Below are 15,728 nucleotides of genomic sequence, written 5' to 3'. Positions count from 1 at the left end.
TGAATCCAGGGCCTACATGAAAGATGGAAAGGGACTCTACCAGTGAGTGTAGCAATAGGACAAGTGGTAACGGTTTTAAACTGAAAGAGGGCAGGTTTAGATTAGATATTAGGAAGAAATTTTTCACTATGAGGGTGGTGAGGCACTGGAACAGGCTGCCCAGGGAAGTTGTGGCTGCCCCATCCCTGGAGGTGTTCAAGGCCTGGCTGGATGGGGCTTTGAGCCGCCTGGTCTGGTGGGAGGTGTCCCTGCCCAGGGCAGACGGGTTGGAACTAGATGATCTTTAAGGTCCCTTCCAACCCAAATCATTCTATGACTCTGTGCTTTTTTACTGTTTGTTTCGAGTAAGCCCTAGATATACAGGATTACCAGTCCTGGAGTGTAACTCATTTTCACTCAGCCCCAAATGGTCATATGTATCTGCCACCTCTGTATCTCTCCCTTTCCTCTCTCTCTCTGCTGCAACAGCAAGTCTTTAAACTTGGGGAAACCTGTATAGGGCTGTTTTGAAAAAAAAACAGCTGTTCTTGTTGTTGGACGTGCTGTATAGTTATTTTTGGTGCTGGTACGTTTCTGAACACTAAAAAGTTCAGTGACGTTCTCTTCATTTGAAAATGCTGATTCTGCATATGCCTTGATGGGCAAATCAAAAGAATATAAAAGAAAACATGCCCTTGGCTTTTTCTAATTTAATACCAGAGTAGTCAAAATATGTCTATGCTCTGCTTCTGTTGCTAAAAAAAAATCATTCAGAACAGATGCCATTTCAACACAGCCTTTTTCTCCTAAGAAAATTACTTACTCTCTGCCATAGTTTGTTGATCATTTTAAGGTGTTAAGTGCTGGAAGCAGCAGTTTCGTGGCTGTGTGCCATTTGGAACTGGATAGAGCATTAATGCCACCTGCTGAAAATCCTCATGGGACCTTCTTGAGGGAAAATATATACTATACGTGGTTTTAGTAACACTCAATAGTGGTGATAACATTCTTCATGTACAAATAAAAATAAAAATGAAAAAAATTGATATGTTCTCCCTCTTGACAGATGGAAGTTTAATCCTCTTATCACCTTGCTTGTATAAATGTCATCCTGAGGTTTATCAGGAACGCTATCAGACCCAACGTTACTCCATGTTTCTGGGGTCTTCAAAGAAAACTATAATATAAGCATCAGGTTTTACTAAGAGAGGAGTCTTAATTTTCACACCCAGAAGGTAGCCTCAAATTTCACAGGAAGTTCAGAAGCCCTTTATTACTACAGATGTTTGAGGAACACATTTTGTTTTACTATTGCATAACTGGTTTTTGCCATAACAAAGGCAGCAAGCTGCGTGTCCCCGAGGAAAATATGTTAAGTGAATTACAGGATGTGTATGCAAAACACAGAAAACTGTGGGACATAGCAGGATGTCCCAGATACTGGAGACATAGCTAGAGGGTTTGGACCTGAAAGCGGGACCTAAGTCATGTTAGAGGGTAGTTTGCTACCATTGCAGACAAACAGCTTAATGATCTGCATCCTTAATGTGGGTGTCATCTGAATGTTGCTTAAAGTCCCAGTGTTACCGTGTATTTGAAATTATTCTTCATTTTTCTTACAAATTCTACTTCTGGAGTCAAGTGATGATGTGACAATCTCAACTTTAGTTTAAAAACAGTAGCTAAATTTCCAGCTTTTTATTGTGGAGAAAAAAATTTATAGTGCTAGCCCAAGGAATGTAATTCATGTTAAAATTTTAAATTAATGGCTCTTTACGCTACATGTACGAACATACTATGGGTTATCGTAAATGATATGTAGATTTTAATGATGGAGGACCAGACCAGATTCAATAATTTTTATGCTGACAGTGAACAAAGTAAGAACGAAATCACGGTGTGTCAGGAGTAAGGATGAACCCTGAGTAAAAGACTAAGGAGCAGAGCCAATGCACCACTTACCTCTTCCTCTTCAATTCTGACCCCTTCAGTCACCAGCTCTAGTCACTGCTAGTTGACTTTCTGACAGAGGGGCTTTGTGAATTATCTTCAATAAGGTTTAGAAAAAAACATGTATTTTTTCTGTTGTTTGTTAGTGTAGGAAAACTAACACAAGATAAAATCCTACTGACATGAACACCTAGATTCATGCTTTGTAACAGGTAATTTAAATTATCAGTGTGGTTACTTTTCCCTCAGAGTCAGTGGAGAGTGAAATGGGAATCTGGAGGGGAAAATGGTGCTGTTCTAAAATTGCCTCCTGGAAGTACCTCTCTTCTGCAGGTCAGCAGCTACTGTCAGAGTGCAACCATAGGAGAGTGGGGTGTTGACTGTCATTTCCTCAAATGTAAGGGATCTGATGTCAGGGAGCAACTGATGCTCGTGACCGAATACCCTCCACGAGTGTTGAACCCACCTGTTCTTCCTGCTGGAGATAATCCCCTTTGAAATTGCTGTCTGAAAATTTACTGATCATAAAATCAGCGTCTCCTCTTTTAAACTACATAAAAGAGGGACAAAGACTCCTTTTTAAAATTGAGATGAAGCCCGCAATAGGTTATTAAACAAATTGCTGCTGTCAGGAAATGGCCTGCGTTTGCAGATCTACTTTAAACAAAAGAGATGATCTAGTGAAAAATACAGAGGAGAAACCAAACATATTAAAAACATAAAAGACTACAGATTCTGAATGGTTGTTTGGTAGTTTGGCATTTGGAATTTGATGTTGCATTAATGCCCCCTGCTGATAAGCCTTCAAAGAGCTACTTTGAATCAAGCTCAGTATTTAATAGTACCGTGCATCAATACTTTCCTTAAATTAGAAAAAAAATCCAGTTTGTATCTCATCATAACTGCATTCATCATAAATAAACCACATTTCTTTTAAATCTGCTCCATAACAAGGCCTGTGCTGTCACAAAAGCAGTGACAAAGAAGTCCTTATAATTGCTACATATGAATCCTTTCTACTTTTTGTTCAGTAAAAAGGAGAAAACAATGTAGCATGACTGTGTAGGAACAAATTCTTAAAGGAGAGAAGGAATCTTTAAAACTTTGTAAAGAAGGCAGATTATTATAATGAAAGATCGCTTGCCAAAATAGAGAATTTGCAAGAGGTTGAACAGATGTGTTGCTATTCAGGGTTGTACTAGGGGGAGCTAAATGATAGGCCTTTTCACAGCATTTATTATCTGTTTTCTAGCTAAAGAAAAGATATCATTAGCATTGATTTTTATAGAGACTGTCTTGCATACGGCAACACAGGTATTACCTGATTCCATGAGAGTGCTGGGGATTAATTTTCTCCCCCTTCAAGCCACCGGGGAAATGCTTTTCATTCACTGCTGGTGATTAAAAAGACACTGTGTTTTTTTCCAGTTTCCAGCACCTGTGCTGCTGAGTCTTTGTCCGTCCATCTCCCCGCCTCTCCAAGGTTCATAGGATCTTGTGCGAGTGTCCGTAGCATTGCCTGACCACCTAAAGCTCGTAGGGACATCCACCCCTGTGGGTCATTCCCACGGAAGAGAGCAAGGAGGCCTGTGTTGTCCTTTTTGAGCATCAAGGAGGAGTGAGTTCAGCCTTTCACGGGCAGAGATGATGTGAAGAGCCTGTCCCGAGGCAGCCCAGTGCAATGGATGCAGTGAGAGCAGGGTCAGGCTGTTAGAACATGGAGTATTGGGTCCACAAACCCTTGGGTGAAAGCTGGGACAGCTCCGGGTACCCTCCTGTCCTCCCTGTGTGCCTGTCCCAGGCAAAGATCAGGCATTCTGCGGGGAGACCGATACCTGCCCATGGCAGCTCTGCTCCCAGTCATCCACAGCTTGCACAGATACTGCTTTATGAATGCAGAGAACCGTGCGTTTTTCTCTTTCAGCAGGAACTTGGAGAGATTGTGCAGGGAGAAAGACGGTTTCAGCTTATAGCCATGTGGGCATTTCATAGAGCAGTGTCACCCATATGTGACACTTCAGCATGTATGTCATGGTATTGGAATGCTAATAGAGAAGAGTGTGTGGGAAAAGGCCAGCAAATTTAGTAGCATTAAAGCACTGACGAGACTGCGGAGCAGTTTTCAATGGCGTCGCAGCCTTGCCATGAAAGCAGAAGTAGGAGGGCTATCAGACCCCTGATTTCTCTGCATCTGCTACAGGATCCGATGGGTACCATGCGTCAGCCTGTGGTTTGAACAGCTGCAAAACAGCTGGAAGTGCAGACCTTGAGTTACATAGATGTGTGCAGCTTCTCATACTCAAGTTACTAACAGGAAGAATTAAGAGGAAGGCAGGGCTGGTTGGGAAGTACCCACTTTACACTTATCTCAGCATACGCGTGAAGAGGGCAGTTGATCAGGCCTACAACATACATGCTTTCCGTTGGTGGCTGTTCAACAGGCAAGTTAGCATCACCATTACCAGCATCCTCAGGAAACAGCATGTTGTAAAAGCATTTTTAATAGTCTTTAAATTAATGGGCCCTTTCCTTACAAAGGCAATGGTCACAGATTACAAGTGAGAAAAGGGGAAAAACACCCAATAGGACAGAATCATTACTCCACTATTTGGTCAGAAGCAGGTATGTGGTTCTTGGACAAGCAGAGCATGAGATGACAGATGCTTGCACACCCATTTCTGCTGTGGTAGATGGTCAACAGCCCAGGATTTGTCCATCTCTTGGATCTTCTTCACCACAAAGGAGAAGTGTGCTAAGCAAGTAGGGTATGTAGGATAGAGAAAGGAGGGCAAACTGCTGTTGATGTCAGTTATCTTTCATAGTTGATAAGTCGGTGTCAGATTTCAGTGGATCTAGGAAAATTTGTGGACTCTCTGAGTTTTTTTTGGCAGGGCAGTATCATTTGATGCATGCATCTGGTGTGGCACCTTGTCTCCTCTCAAGCTTACACAGCTTTCAGTGCTGGTGTCAGAGGAATCATTCTAGAGTTCAGAACATGCTCTAGCATCCTTGTCAGCAGTCTGAGAGGAAAGGTAGCCAAGGAATTACCAAGTTTGTTCATCGCATGTCATTTTTGTTCCCTCGGAAGGGTAGGGGATGCTTTCCAAGCTCTTCTCACTCTTCCTAGAACGGCCCATGATTCCATCTACTGTTGCGATGCCCAGGAGTACCATGGATACGAAGGTTGTCTTCCTCCCATCTTCTTACAGGTCCCAAAAGAATTAACAGAGGAGACAGAAACAAAAGCCATTACAAGCAAATCCATCTCTAGTGGAAACCCAAAATAGCAGCAGAGGTCATATGCAGCGTGGATTTTATTGCCAACATGGAGAATTATTAACTTTAAAAAGACAGATGCCAGGAGGAAAATGTCTTTTTAGTTAACAGGAATACCAGAGGATTATAGCTTGTAATGGACCCCTGCAACTGGAGTTGAGAAATCTGCCAGCTCTCCATCAGTCTTCCATCAAACGCTGCTTCCAACACACTGGACGAGTATCTCCGATTATTCCTGTCGTATCTGGGTACCTGGGCAAATGCAAAGATCTCTGATGCTTTGGGCTTTGTTAATTTTTATTCTCAGATCTTGACTACATAAAAACTATTACACTGGTATAATACACAGGACAGTGTGTAGGTAGGCGTCCCTCCTCCCTTCAAGCTGACAGTTTCAACCTGTGGTTGATCCATGGGTCACAGTTACCTGCCAAAGAAAGTGGGCTCAAATTTATTACAGAAGAATGGCTGGTAAAATACCAGGATCTACAAATGAAAAGGCTGAAAACCGTTGCTTTAAACTGAGAAAACAGCAGCAGTGTGTAGAGTGTATTGAGTTACAGCTGATAATCAAGGTGCCTCATACTGTTATTTATTTGATTTCCTACATGTGAAGAAGTTGTACAGCATTTTTATGCCTTTATGTCTCTGTTGCCATTAGTAGAACTGTACTGCTTTAACTACACAGCTAGAGCTGGAGAAATCTGGCTTCTTTTTATGGATGAGCTCTTAGGTAACATTAAGTTTCTGTAGTGTAACACATAGAAGTTCTTGAAGGACTATTACACAAAAAAGAAGCTGAAACAGTTTTTAACCGTGTGTCCGTATTTTTAGAGGCCATGTTTACAATATTTTCCTGAAACAAGTGCCTTAGGAAGATGTAGAGTCCTCTTTTGTTTAAGAGTGTCTTCTTCAAGCCTTATAAACTATACCTAGTCCCAACTTAATTACTAAAATGGTAAAATAATGCAATTAGTTCTTGAAACGGACTTGTAAGAAGCTCTGCAGAGGCGGCTCTGATTTCTGCACAGCCCCAGCTTCAAAAGCCTGTGTGTGCTAATGACCCCGCTCTGCCTCTGAGCTGCCTTCCAGCTTGTGCCACCATGCTGACTGTACTTAAAAACGCCCGTAACAAAGCAATGTCCTGTAATTGGCTCTTCTCAGAACAGACCATGACTTCTGTGTGCCGCAGTTGCTTAGGAAAACTGATTTCGGAATCAGATTGCAAAGTCAGTTACATCAAGAGGGGGAGAGAAAACACTTCTGAAGAGCGGCAGCTTAGAAAGGTCATCGGCTTTTGTATTTTTTTGGGCAGTGTAGAATATGTTGTTATTCAGCATAGTGAAACTGTTCACTTGGAATTATTTTACCATTAAGTGGAAGTCCAATATAGGTTGTTTTTCTCACTGTCTCCAAGTGAAGCATTTGTTCATTACACATGCCTCTAGCTGCTTTGTCGTCTTTTTTTGTAATATTTTCATAAAAAGTAGATTATTTCCTGCATCCAGTCCCATGGCAACCTAAAAGATTACGCAGTCGGCCAGATCCTTACCATCCATTAAAAACATCAATTCACTGCAGTCAGAGACTGTAAGAGCCTTTGCTGTCTGATATGCTCTTCCTCTTTCTACAGACCTGGATGTGGCACAGAAGTGTGAAGGTTAAACCTTTTAAGGCATGTCATTTGTGATAAAATGGTACAGAACAGATGCTTAACAAACCGCTGTAGAGACCAAGTCTTTTGTTGATCCCTGAAGAATCCACGCTGCTAAGTCCCATTAATGCTAATGGGAGACAGGTACCTACTGCCCTCGCACCTCACTCTGACAATAGACCTGTTAGCTGCTAGCACATCTGGATCAGATGGACTTCTAATTGTTGTCTCCATCTTCTTTGTTATCTGGAAGGATAGGCCTGTCTGAGGGGGTGTTTAACGTTTTCCTTGCCAATTGACCACTCCAGAATGTGAAAATGTAGACCCTTCTGAAGAAGTTATACTCGGAGTTTTGGCATAGGCAATTTCAGGAGTCCTGAAAAAATTCCTGGACATATACTGTGAAAAAACTTGTCAAAGTAATTGTTTTAAGTGAAATTATCATGTAATAATATAAATCCAGTATGTTCCAGGAGTCTGTAATTCTTCTGCCAATATTTGAAGGAAGCTTGATTATTTAAGAAAATAAAATATAACTAATGAGACATTTTCTTTCTCTGTTTATGACAGGTACAAACACTAAGGGTAAGAAGTCTATATCAGGTGAAGGATGATTTAGTAAGTGGGTATCAGTTGTCCACAAAGAAATAGAGACAACACTTACAAAAGAATTTTTGACCCCTGGACCAGCATGAGTTTCTGAGGCCTCACCCTAATGAGGATACTTCAGGAAACAGCCTCAGTAATTTTTGGACAGAGGCTTGACCTGCTTTTAGAAAGGTAAAAGTGGGTCATGAAATTTAAAAATCCATGGGATTTCTTCCAATTTCCTGTGCTTCTAACATCCCTCTTCTGCAGCAGCAAGACTAGAGTTCCCATCTCCGAGGGAAAGCAGGCTGGCTTCCTTCACAGAGAAAGACCCAGACTCACCCCTGGGAAAAACAGTCTGGGATGTTAATATTTCTGATATTATCCAGTAGAGAGCAAAGACACGCTCTTAACAATTCATTTCAGCAGTAACTTAGGAGTCCTATACATAGCTCACCTCTCTGGTTTCATGACACACATATGCCACAACTGTTGGAAGCTCCAGTGTGTCTATACCAAGAGTCATGCTCTCATCACCTAGCTCAAAAAAGCACGCCAAAATTTTTCAGACTTAGCATAGGAATTGGTCACTGAAGTCTTTTCAGAGGGGGGGTAGAAATCTGGTTGAAACGGGTGGAACTGTGAGCCACAGCATGTGTGCTGGGAGTTGAAAACACTTGTGCGGGTTTGTGGTGGTCTGCTCATGAAATTGTGACAGTTTGAGTTCATGAATTTCTCCCCAAGTTCATGAACTGAAACTCACTGAAACTTGCTGGAAACAAATAAACTGAACAGGGGTATCAATAGATAGAAAGTCCATCAATATCATTGACTATCCGCTAAGGAACACCTCACGCAAAATACTGGCTTGGTTTCTTTCAGAAGGAATAAAAATTTAGTCTTTTATGTTGTCATTTGTGTGCAAGAACAATTTTCCAATTATCAGTCATGCACATTGAAGGCATTGTAAGATATATTATCAGTAGTGTGTGGGAGGGCTGATAAGCTGAAAGAATTCACCTATTTATGTATAAATACCAGCAGTACTGGGGGGTTTTCAAGTCCATTCATATGGATTTGCAGTGTGATTTAGACGAGTGACAAAACACGCAGCAAAAGGAGATTTTTGCAGTGGCCGTATTCCTGTTTTACAGGACATAGACATTGTATGGCTAGAGAGTACATGAGAAAATTTTACAGCCTTTTCTCTCTCTCCCCCAATTTCTTGCTCCTCCATGAAGAACTCTGGGGAGTCTTCAGTATAGACTAATCAAAAAGCTCTGCCTCCCACTGTGTCTACTGTCTTTTAACATTAATCTCTGTCTTTTACCACTTTATTTCACCTTCCCAAATGGAGTTGGCCTCTTACTTTCTTGTTTGCAAAACAGGGGACTCTTTTCTGTGGGTAGCAGTTAAAAAAAAATAAAATAAAATCTTTCCATTGTTCTTAAGGGAACTGGGAAGTGCATTGCAGTGACTGAAGAGAGTGTGTGCAGTCTGGGACTTCGGTCCCACTGTCTGGTGTTGAAATAATTTTGTTTCGGATGTGCAGTGGTCTCTGAATTATGCTGCTAGAGTATTAGCGTGAAGGGGATGATTTCTGGGTATATCCCAGTAGCCCTGGGATTAGTGCAACTGAACTGCACTGCTGACCGAAAATTCTCTTTATCCTCAGGACAGAATCTTACCTATTACCTGGTTAGCACCTGCACCGAACAATTACCGATTGCCCAAAGAAGACTGCAAGACTTGCTTCGTATTTCTTCGACATTTAAGAAAGTGATTTTTTGATTGCAGAGGACTTCTGCAACTTAAAGAGGAGCAAAGATGTGCAGTGATAGTAAGGTCTGCAGGGGGAGAATCGGTGTGGGCTCGTAGAACGGCACAGAATTTAATGGTGTGGCAAGGGACAGGTGTTAAGTGCTACAAAATTAATCTATTTAAATAGCTGGCTTTGAGGAAGAAAAAACAAAACAATTGTTTGAGCCCAGCTTGTCAAGCTTGATATAAAATGGAGCAGAAGTTTTTTAAATGGGCTGAATCAGATACATGGTGTGTTTCCTTAACACTATCATGAATGAGCTTCTGCAGAAGCAGGACCTAAGCGTGTATGATTGAGCTTTTTCATGTGCAGATTATTGACTAATCCAGAAAAATCTGGTCCCAAAGAAAGGTAAATCTTGGCTCTGCCACAGGCGCTACTGTGACCCGAGGGCAGTCGTATTATCGCCTCTGCTTTTGTCCCCTCTCTGTAAAATGGTGATAAGAGCATCTTCTCATTTTACAATGGAGTAGTGACGATAAATATTAAGGATTATGACATGGTTAAACACTGTGGTAATGGAGGTCATTAAGCACCTTAAACACTTCTATTCATTGGCTGCTTTCCTAAAGTGAATTACTGAGCATTTTTAATTTTTCCCAAGTAAACTCAAAGAAATGAGTTGATAAGGATTAATAAATAAACCCTGCAAAATGTCAGTGTTAAACTACATTGTGTTTACCGAATTATGTAACTGGAAGTTTTGTATCTTTCTCTTAAATCAGCCTACCTCCTTTTCTTCGTTGCTTCCTTCGATGACTGTAAACCTGAAGACAGAGAGAAAAGGGAAAGTTGTTATCTGCTACAAACTGACTATGGCTACAAAAATCAGGGATTTGTGCATTTGTCATTTTAGGTCCTAGCTTTAGAACTGAAAAAGGTCAGGGGACTGAAGTTGATTAAGGCGTCTGTGACCAGTAAATAAAAACAAATGTTACGGAATTTTTATGGTACCTGTTGAGGGAAATGAAACACACATTTGTGTTTAAATATAAATTAAAAAACAATGAAAAATGCATCAGGCAGAGTTGCATGGGGCATCTCAGCCTGGCTGTGGGTCCACCCCCTGGCCCAGGAGAGCTCAGGAGAGCTCTTGTTCCAGGATGGCCACAAGGCAATGCTGTGGCTGTTTCTTATCTCATCACCAAGGGAAACATCACTCCCTTCTGCCTCTGGAATCCCTGCTTCCACGCAGTTTGACCCCTTCTTGCAGTGGGAACCTTCTTGCCCTCTGTGTCAAATCATTCCTCAGTCACAGATTACCACCGCTGAGCAGTTACAATTAGAATTTCACCTGCACAAACAACCAAAAATCTCAGTTGTGCCACAATAAATGCATATGAAGTAGTCACCAAGGGGAAGGAGAAGGGGAAGTGGAATGGACGGGAGGGGAAGGGGAAGGGGAAGGGGAGGGGGAAGGGGAAGGAGAAGGGAAGGGAAGGGGAAAAGAACTTCTCCATGGTTCTGTTTGCCTTTTCCTGAGAAGCTGCTTACGCCAGTGAATACTCACACGAGGCACAGGAACATGCCACACAGCAGCAAAAATGTTGCTCGCTTTTGTGGTAACATCTGGACTGTCCTTTCTGTACCTCACATCATCCCTTGTTGTCATGGGACTGTGGTAGGGTTTGTTCAGCTGGAGATCTAATTTCTGATGTCTGCTGTTGCTATGTCCCTGAGATGGTGGGCATCACCTGCAGGATCTGATATTTTCACAATTCAAATCTCTTTTTACAGCTAACATGTTTTTTCTCAAAGGAAAAACCACAGAAACTGAAATGTGATCAGGATTGAGTTTATTATTGAGGTGTCTGTGGTGTTGTAGGTCGGTATTGACATAAGTCAGATGAGACTGATTTATATTTATTTTTATATATTTATATATAAATTTATATACATATAAAAATTTATTTATATATTTTTATATATATATATATATTTATATGCAGGAGGGGTTTTCATGCAGCACTGAGGCAGCATTTGTCACCAGGAAGGTCAAAGTTGTGCACCCACTGGCACATTTGGGACAAGTGACATTTTCCTCCAATATCAGAAAACCTCATTTTTTGAAAAGAGGTTTTTCTTTCCATATGACACCCAAAGGAGGTTATAAGTGCAGTACCTGCTTTCTCCCTTTCCCAGTAGCAGGGGAATGCCCGGCTGTCTCTGTTGTACCATCTCCCGTTCTGTCCCCTGTGTATGCTGACTGGGGCTGGCAACCTAAAGTATGTCTGGGGGTGTGTTTGGGATAGGAAGGGTGGGACAGGTTCCTTCTGACAGCCCTGGGTGTATGAGATGCTGGAATTCAGCTTAAGTATCTCTATATCCAGGCGTACTGTGATCTCAAACATGTTTATCTGGGCATGTCAGGTAGAGTACTGATAGTGTCATTGCCTCAGATGTTAATTTATAAAACTGAGTTGCCCAACTGAGTTGATCAGGAAATCTGTAGCTGCTCAAGGACTTCAGGCCTTCTGAATCCTTAATTACAGGATTGTGTTTGTTTATAAAGAATCCCACGAATTCATCCATGTAAAGGTCTTCGGGGAATACACAAATAACAGCATCATACTTTACATTTATTAAAAAGAAAAAACCTTTTGGGCAGGCATTGGGTTTTGAAAATACCAGGATAAACAATGGAAGTTGGAAAAAGGGTAGTTTTTCAGCTACACCTTTAAGTTGAATACTCTACCAGTTCCATCTAAAGCTACTGTTATGATCCACATAAAATTACGTGAGAGAATACATAATTCACACACCTTTAGAGGTAGATATTGCATAGGAAAAAATACACACTCTAAATCTTTGGAGTTTCCAGCCAGTTCTGGCTGTCTCCAATGGACACGGCAGGACACAGGAGAACTGTGAGCGGGAAGGAGCATCAGAAGGCAACTGCCCTGTACTGACCGTACATAGCTTATCTGCAAATCGTTGCAGGGTGGTAGATTTCAAAGTTCTGGATCTTAAAGTTACTGAATCATCAGAAGGAAGCCAAAATCTTCAGAAAACAAATGCTTGATTAACGTTTTATGTTGATGTATTACATTCATGCTGTAAATCAGGGTGGGAGAAAGACAGAATATGCATCTTTTGGGGAAATAATTATGTAGATTCCTACTTGCTTAAGCTCCTAAAAAGGGGCTATGTGTTTTGTCTATATAAATTCCGCTTCGCACCATAATTCTGTAATCAGCAGAAGTTGATATTTGAATCCAGAGAGCTAATTGGTTGAGCTAAAAACATTAAACAATCCAAGCTGTATTTTCCAGGGGTGGAATTAATCTGTGGGTTTTTTCTGTCTACAAAATTATATTGTTAATTTTGAAGGTAAAAAATGGGGGAGGGAGCAGAATCTCTCAACTTTGGCTTCACTTTGCCCTGCTTAAGTCTATCTCACAGGTTGCTCAGGGAGGCTGTGGAGTCTCCATCCTTGGATGTATTCAAAAGCCGTCTGGACGTGGTCCTGGGCAGCCATCCCAAGGTGTCCCTGCCTGAGCAGGGGGAGTGGACCAGGTGACCTCCAGAGGTCCCTTCCAACCTCAACCACTCTGTGATTCTGCAATCTTCTACTTCCGTCAGTGGTTTCTCTGATTTCTTGGTTGTTTTTTTTCTAATTTTAGTCCAACACCTAGCCAAATATACGATGACTTTAATGGCTGTTTTGTGTGTCAGAGCATATGTGCAAGGTTAGGCCAGAGGAAGGCATGGGTAGTCTGTAAGTGTATCTTCAAGATGGCGCTGCCAAGATTATTTTTTAAAAGTCTATTCTTTCAATAATCTCACAGCAACACAGTTTGATGCAGAAATCTTGGAGGCAAAATACTAAAAGCAAGCCACTTCGGAGTTTGTATTTCACTTTCTTTATTACTATTATTTTCTATGGTGTGGCAAGATAACTTGTGTATGTCACAACTCTTGTAATAGTTGCAGGAGGCACTGGTGTCTATAAAGAGGATTCTGAATCACATCCTTCAATCGTTATAGTTTCGAAATCAATATTATTATTTTTGTAAATTATGAGGACTGAGACATAAGATTTCCTTTGCGGTCTGGCAGAGAGGGAACAAGAATGATGTTTAAGTATATCCACTTAATTTCATGAGGTGAGATGAGCGGCAACCTTTGTGAGACCATTTCAGATGTGTTGTTGAAGCAGCATGGGAGGCTGACGCGGACACTGACAGTAACTCTTCTGCAGTAACTCTGGGTATATACAAAAAAAGTTGACGGCTGAGGTTTTCCAACCAACCCATTTAGCCAGCAGTAGACTACCAAAAAAAGAGACAAGAAAGGCCCCTTGCAGTTTATATGTGCGAAGACGAAGGTTCAGACTCAAGCCAGAGCATGTTTCAAAAGCAGCTGGGGTGGAGCAGGGAAGCCAGGCAGCGCACAGTAAACCTGACCCATTGTTCAGGGAGTCGGGATTCCTGAGAAGACTTCCAAAGCTTTACTGGCAAGCGGCGGCTCCAAGGAAAGGTGAGCGTCAGGAGGCGGATTTCCCTCTGGATGAGCCCTCCTCTTGGGACACAGAGGGCTCCTCTGGCTTAGTGCAGGGCGTGCATTTCCCAGCATGGGCTCACAGCTGCACAGGGATGCATTTTGGCTTTAGCTTCCTTTGTCCTTTGTAATAATCCCTTCCAGCTCCCTGCCGCTGTGCACAGGTTTTAGCTTGTCGCTGCTGGCTCCTGCAGCGCTGCCCCTCGTCCTGCTAGCTTTCATTGATCGTGGCCGCCGTTGACGCTCACATACCCTTTGATAAAGTAGCTGTCAAAGCTCCTGTCCCTCCACAAGCCGTGTTAGGGACTCACTCCTCTCCGAGACGTTCATTAGTGTCGTTTATGTAACAGATGTTGCAAAGCGGGCACGCAGAAACACAGACGCTCGCACACCATCACTGCAAGGGCTGTCAGGGTGGCGATCGAGGGAGGATGGTCTGCGGGGCTAGAGTAGCTCCAAGGCATCTCTGCGTCTGTTAGGAACAGCAACTAACGTCTCTGTGTGACCATGCTGTATTTTCAGCTTGTCATCATGGCTGGGACTGTTCTGCTCGCCTACTACTTCGAGTGCACCGATACTTTCCAGGTGCATATCCAAGGTTTCTTCTGTCAGGACGGCAATTTGATGAAACCGTATCCTGGAACAGAGGATGAGAGCTTCATTTCACCTCTCGTGCTGTACTGTGTGCTGGCTTCAACTCCGACAGCTATTGTAAGTATAAGAAATTACTTGAATTCTCCATGACTGCTCCATAAATAACAGTGATAGCCCTGTAATATCTTTGTCCCCTCTCCTCTCTTTTCAGCTGTAATTGATTTGCACTTAACTGGGTCTCTGTTTTCCTTTAGCCTAATATGATCTTCATCAGCTATCTCCAGAAGTAATTATTCTGAGGTAATCACAATGCAAGATTGAGGGCTAGAGCTTGTTAAGCCGTTTACAATAGCTTGCTCACTTCAGTGATTAGTTGTGAAATGCCTGGGCTCCAGAGAGGCTCTAATGCAAAGGTGGTGTGTTACTGGCAATAAGAAAACAGGATAAAGCTGAAGGAAAACCTGGGTCGGACATGCAGTATATCCAGGATTATTTGCTGCTATTTTAAAGGGATTGCTGAAGGGCTTTAAAAGGCTTAGATGAGCAGAAAGTTGCTCAATACAAAGAAAAATAAGAATGCTATTTTCCTTTTTATTTATAATCTCTTTATTTTTGGCAGTCACATCTACTTAACTTTTTTTTTTACCTGATTTTCTTTACTCTCCAACCAGTAAGCTGCAGTGTAGCGGTTCTGAGCAGATGAAAATGTCCAATTAGCTGAGTAAATACAATTCCAAACAGATTAATGCAGTAACTGGTTAGCAAAACTTTGTCCCTTTTCCTTTTTCTGTGCAGAAAGTTGCGAATTTCACAAATAGTCAGCTTTGCTGCATTTGTAATTACATTGATAAATTCCTATCAGACTGTGTCTTTATGTACTTCGTTTTATATCGTTCTCTTTATTTCTTTGTCTTTAGTATTTCTTTCTTGTATTAACTTTGCTTTGCATCCCTTTCAAAAGTTGGTTAAAGCTGTACATGATGTATTTACTTGTGAAAGGTGAATGCTGCACCATAGTTCATTTAAAGTTTTGGTCTGCAGTAATTTTAATGTATGAAACGGCGTAACACAGAACGTGGTAAGAAATGTGAAAGGAATCTGCAGAAGAGAATATAGTTTTTGGTACAGGACACTTTCTGAAAATAAATAGGGCTTCTGAGTTGGATTACATCACAAGTTTATGAAAATCCTCTACAGGAACAGTGTTATTTTCTATATTGAAACTCAGTTGAATGTAAAGACTTTCATTCTACTTCATGCTGCAGTGACAAATGATTTGCAAATGAAAAAATAATCCTACATTTCACCAACTCCGGTGCCCCCCCGCCCCAAACATAGTGCCATTGTTTAAGGAAATAACTTTCA

At 41.7% G+C, this 15,728-nt stretch overlaps 1 protein-coding gene across 7 annotated transcripts in view; it reads left to right on the top strand.

Moving 5' to 3' along the window:
- Positions 1 to 15,728, top strand: part of PLPPR1 (phospholipid phosphatase related 1) — a 137,140-nt gene that overhangs the window by 86,375 nt on the left and 35,037 nt on the right. For all 7 annotated transcript variants that reach the window (XM_063320002.1, XM_063319999.1, XM_063319997.1 and 4 more), the window contains one exon: positions 14,292 to 14,480. In XM_063320002.1, coding sequence (XP_063176072.1) covers positions 14,292 to 14,480 — 189 coding nt within the window. The remainder of the gene's footprint in view (positions 1 to 14,291; positions 14,481 to 15,728) is intronic.

Source organism: Chroicocephalus ridibundus, chromosome Z, assembly GCF_963924245.1.
Source record: "Chroicocephalus ridibundus chromosome Z, bChrRid1.1, whole genome shotgun sequence".
Classification (NCBI taxonomy): Eukaryota; Metazoa; Chordata; class Aves; order Charadriiformes; family Laridae; genus Chroicocephalus; species Chroicocephalus ridibundus.
The sequence above is the reverse complement of the archived record's forward strand: the minus strand, read 5'-3'. Positions and strand labels throughout refer to the sequence as shown.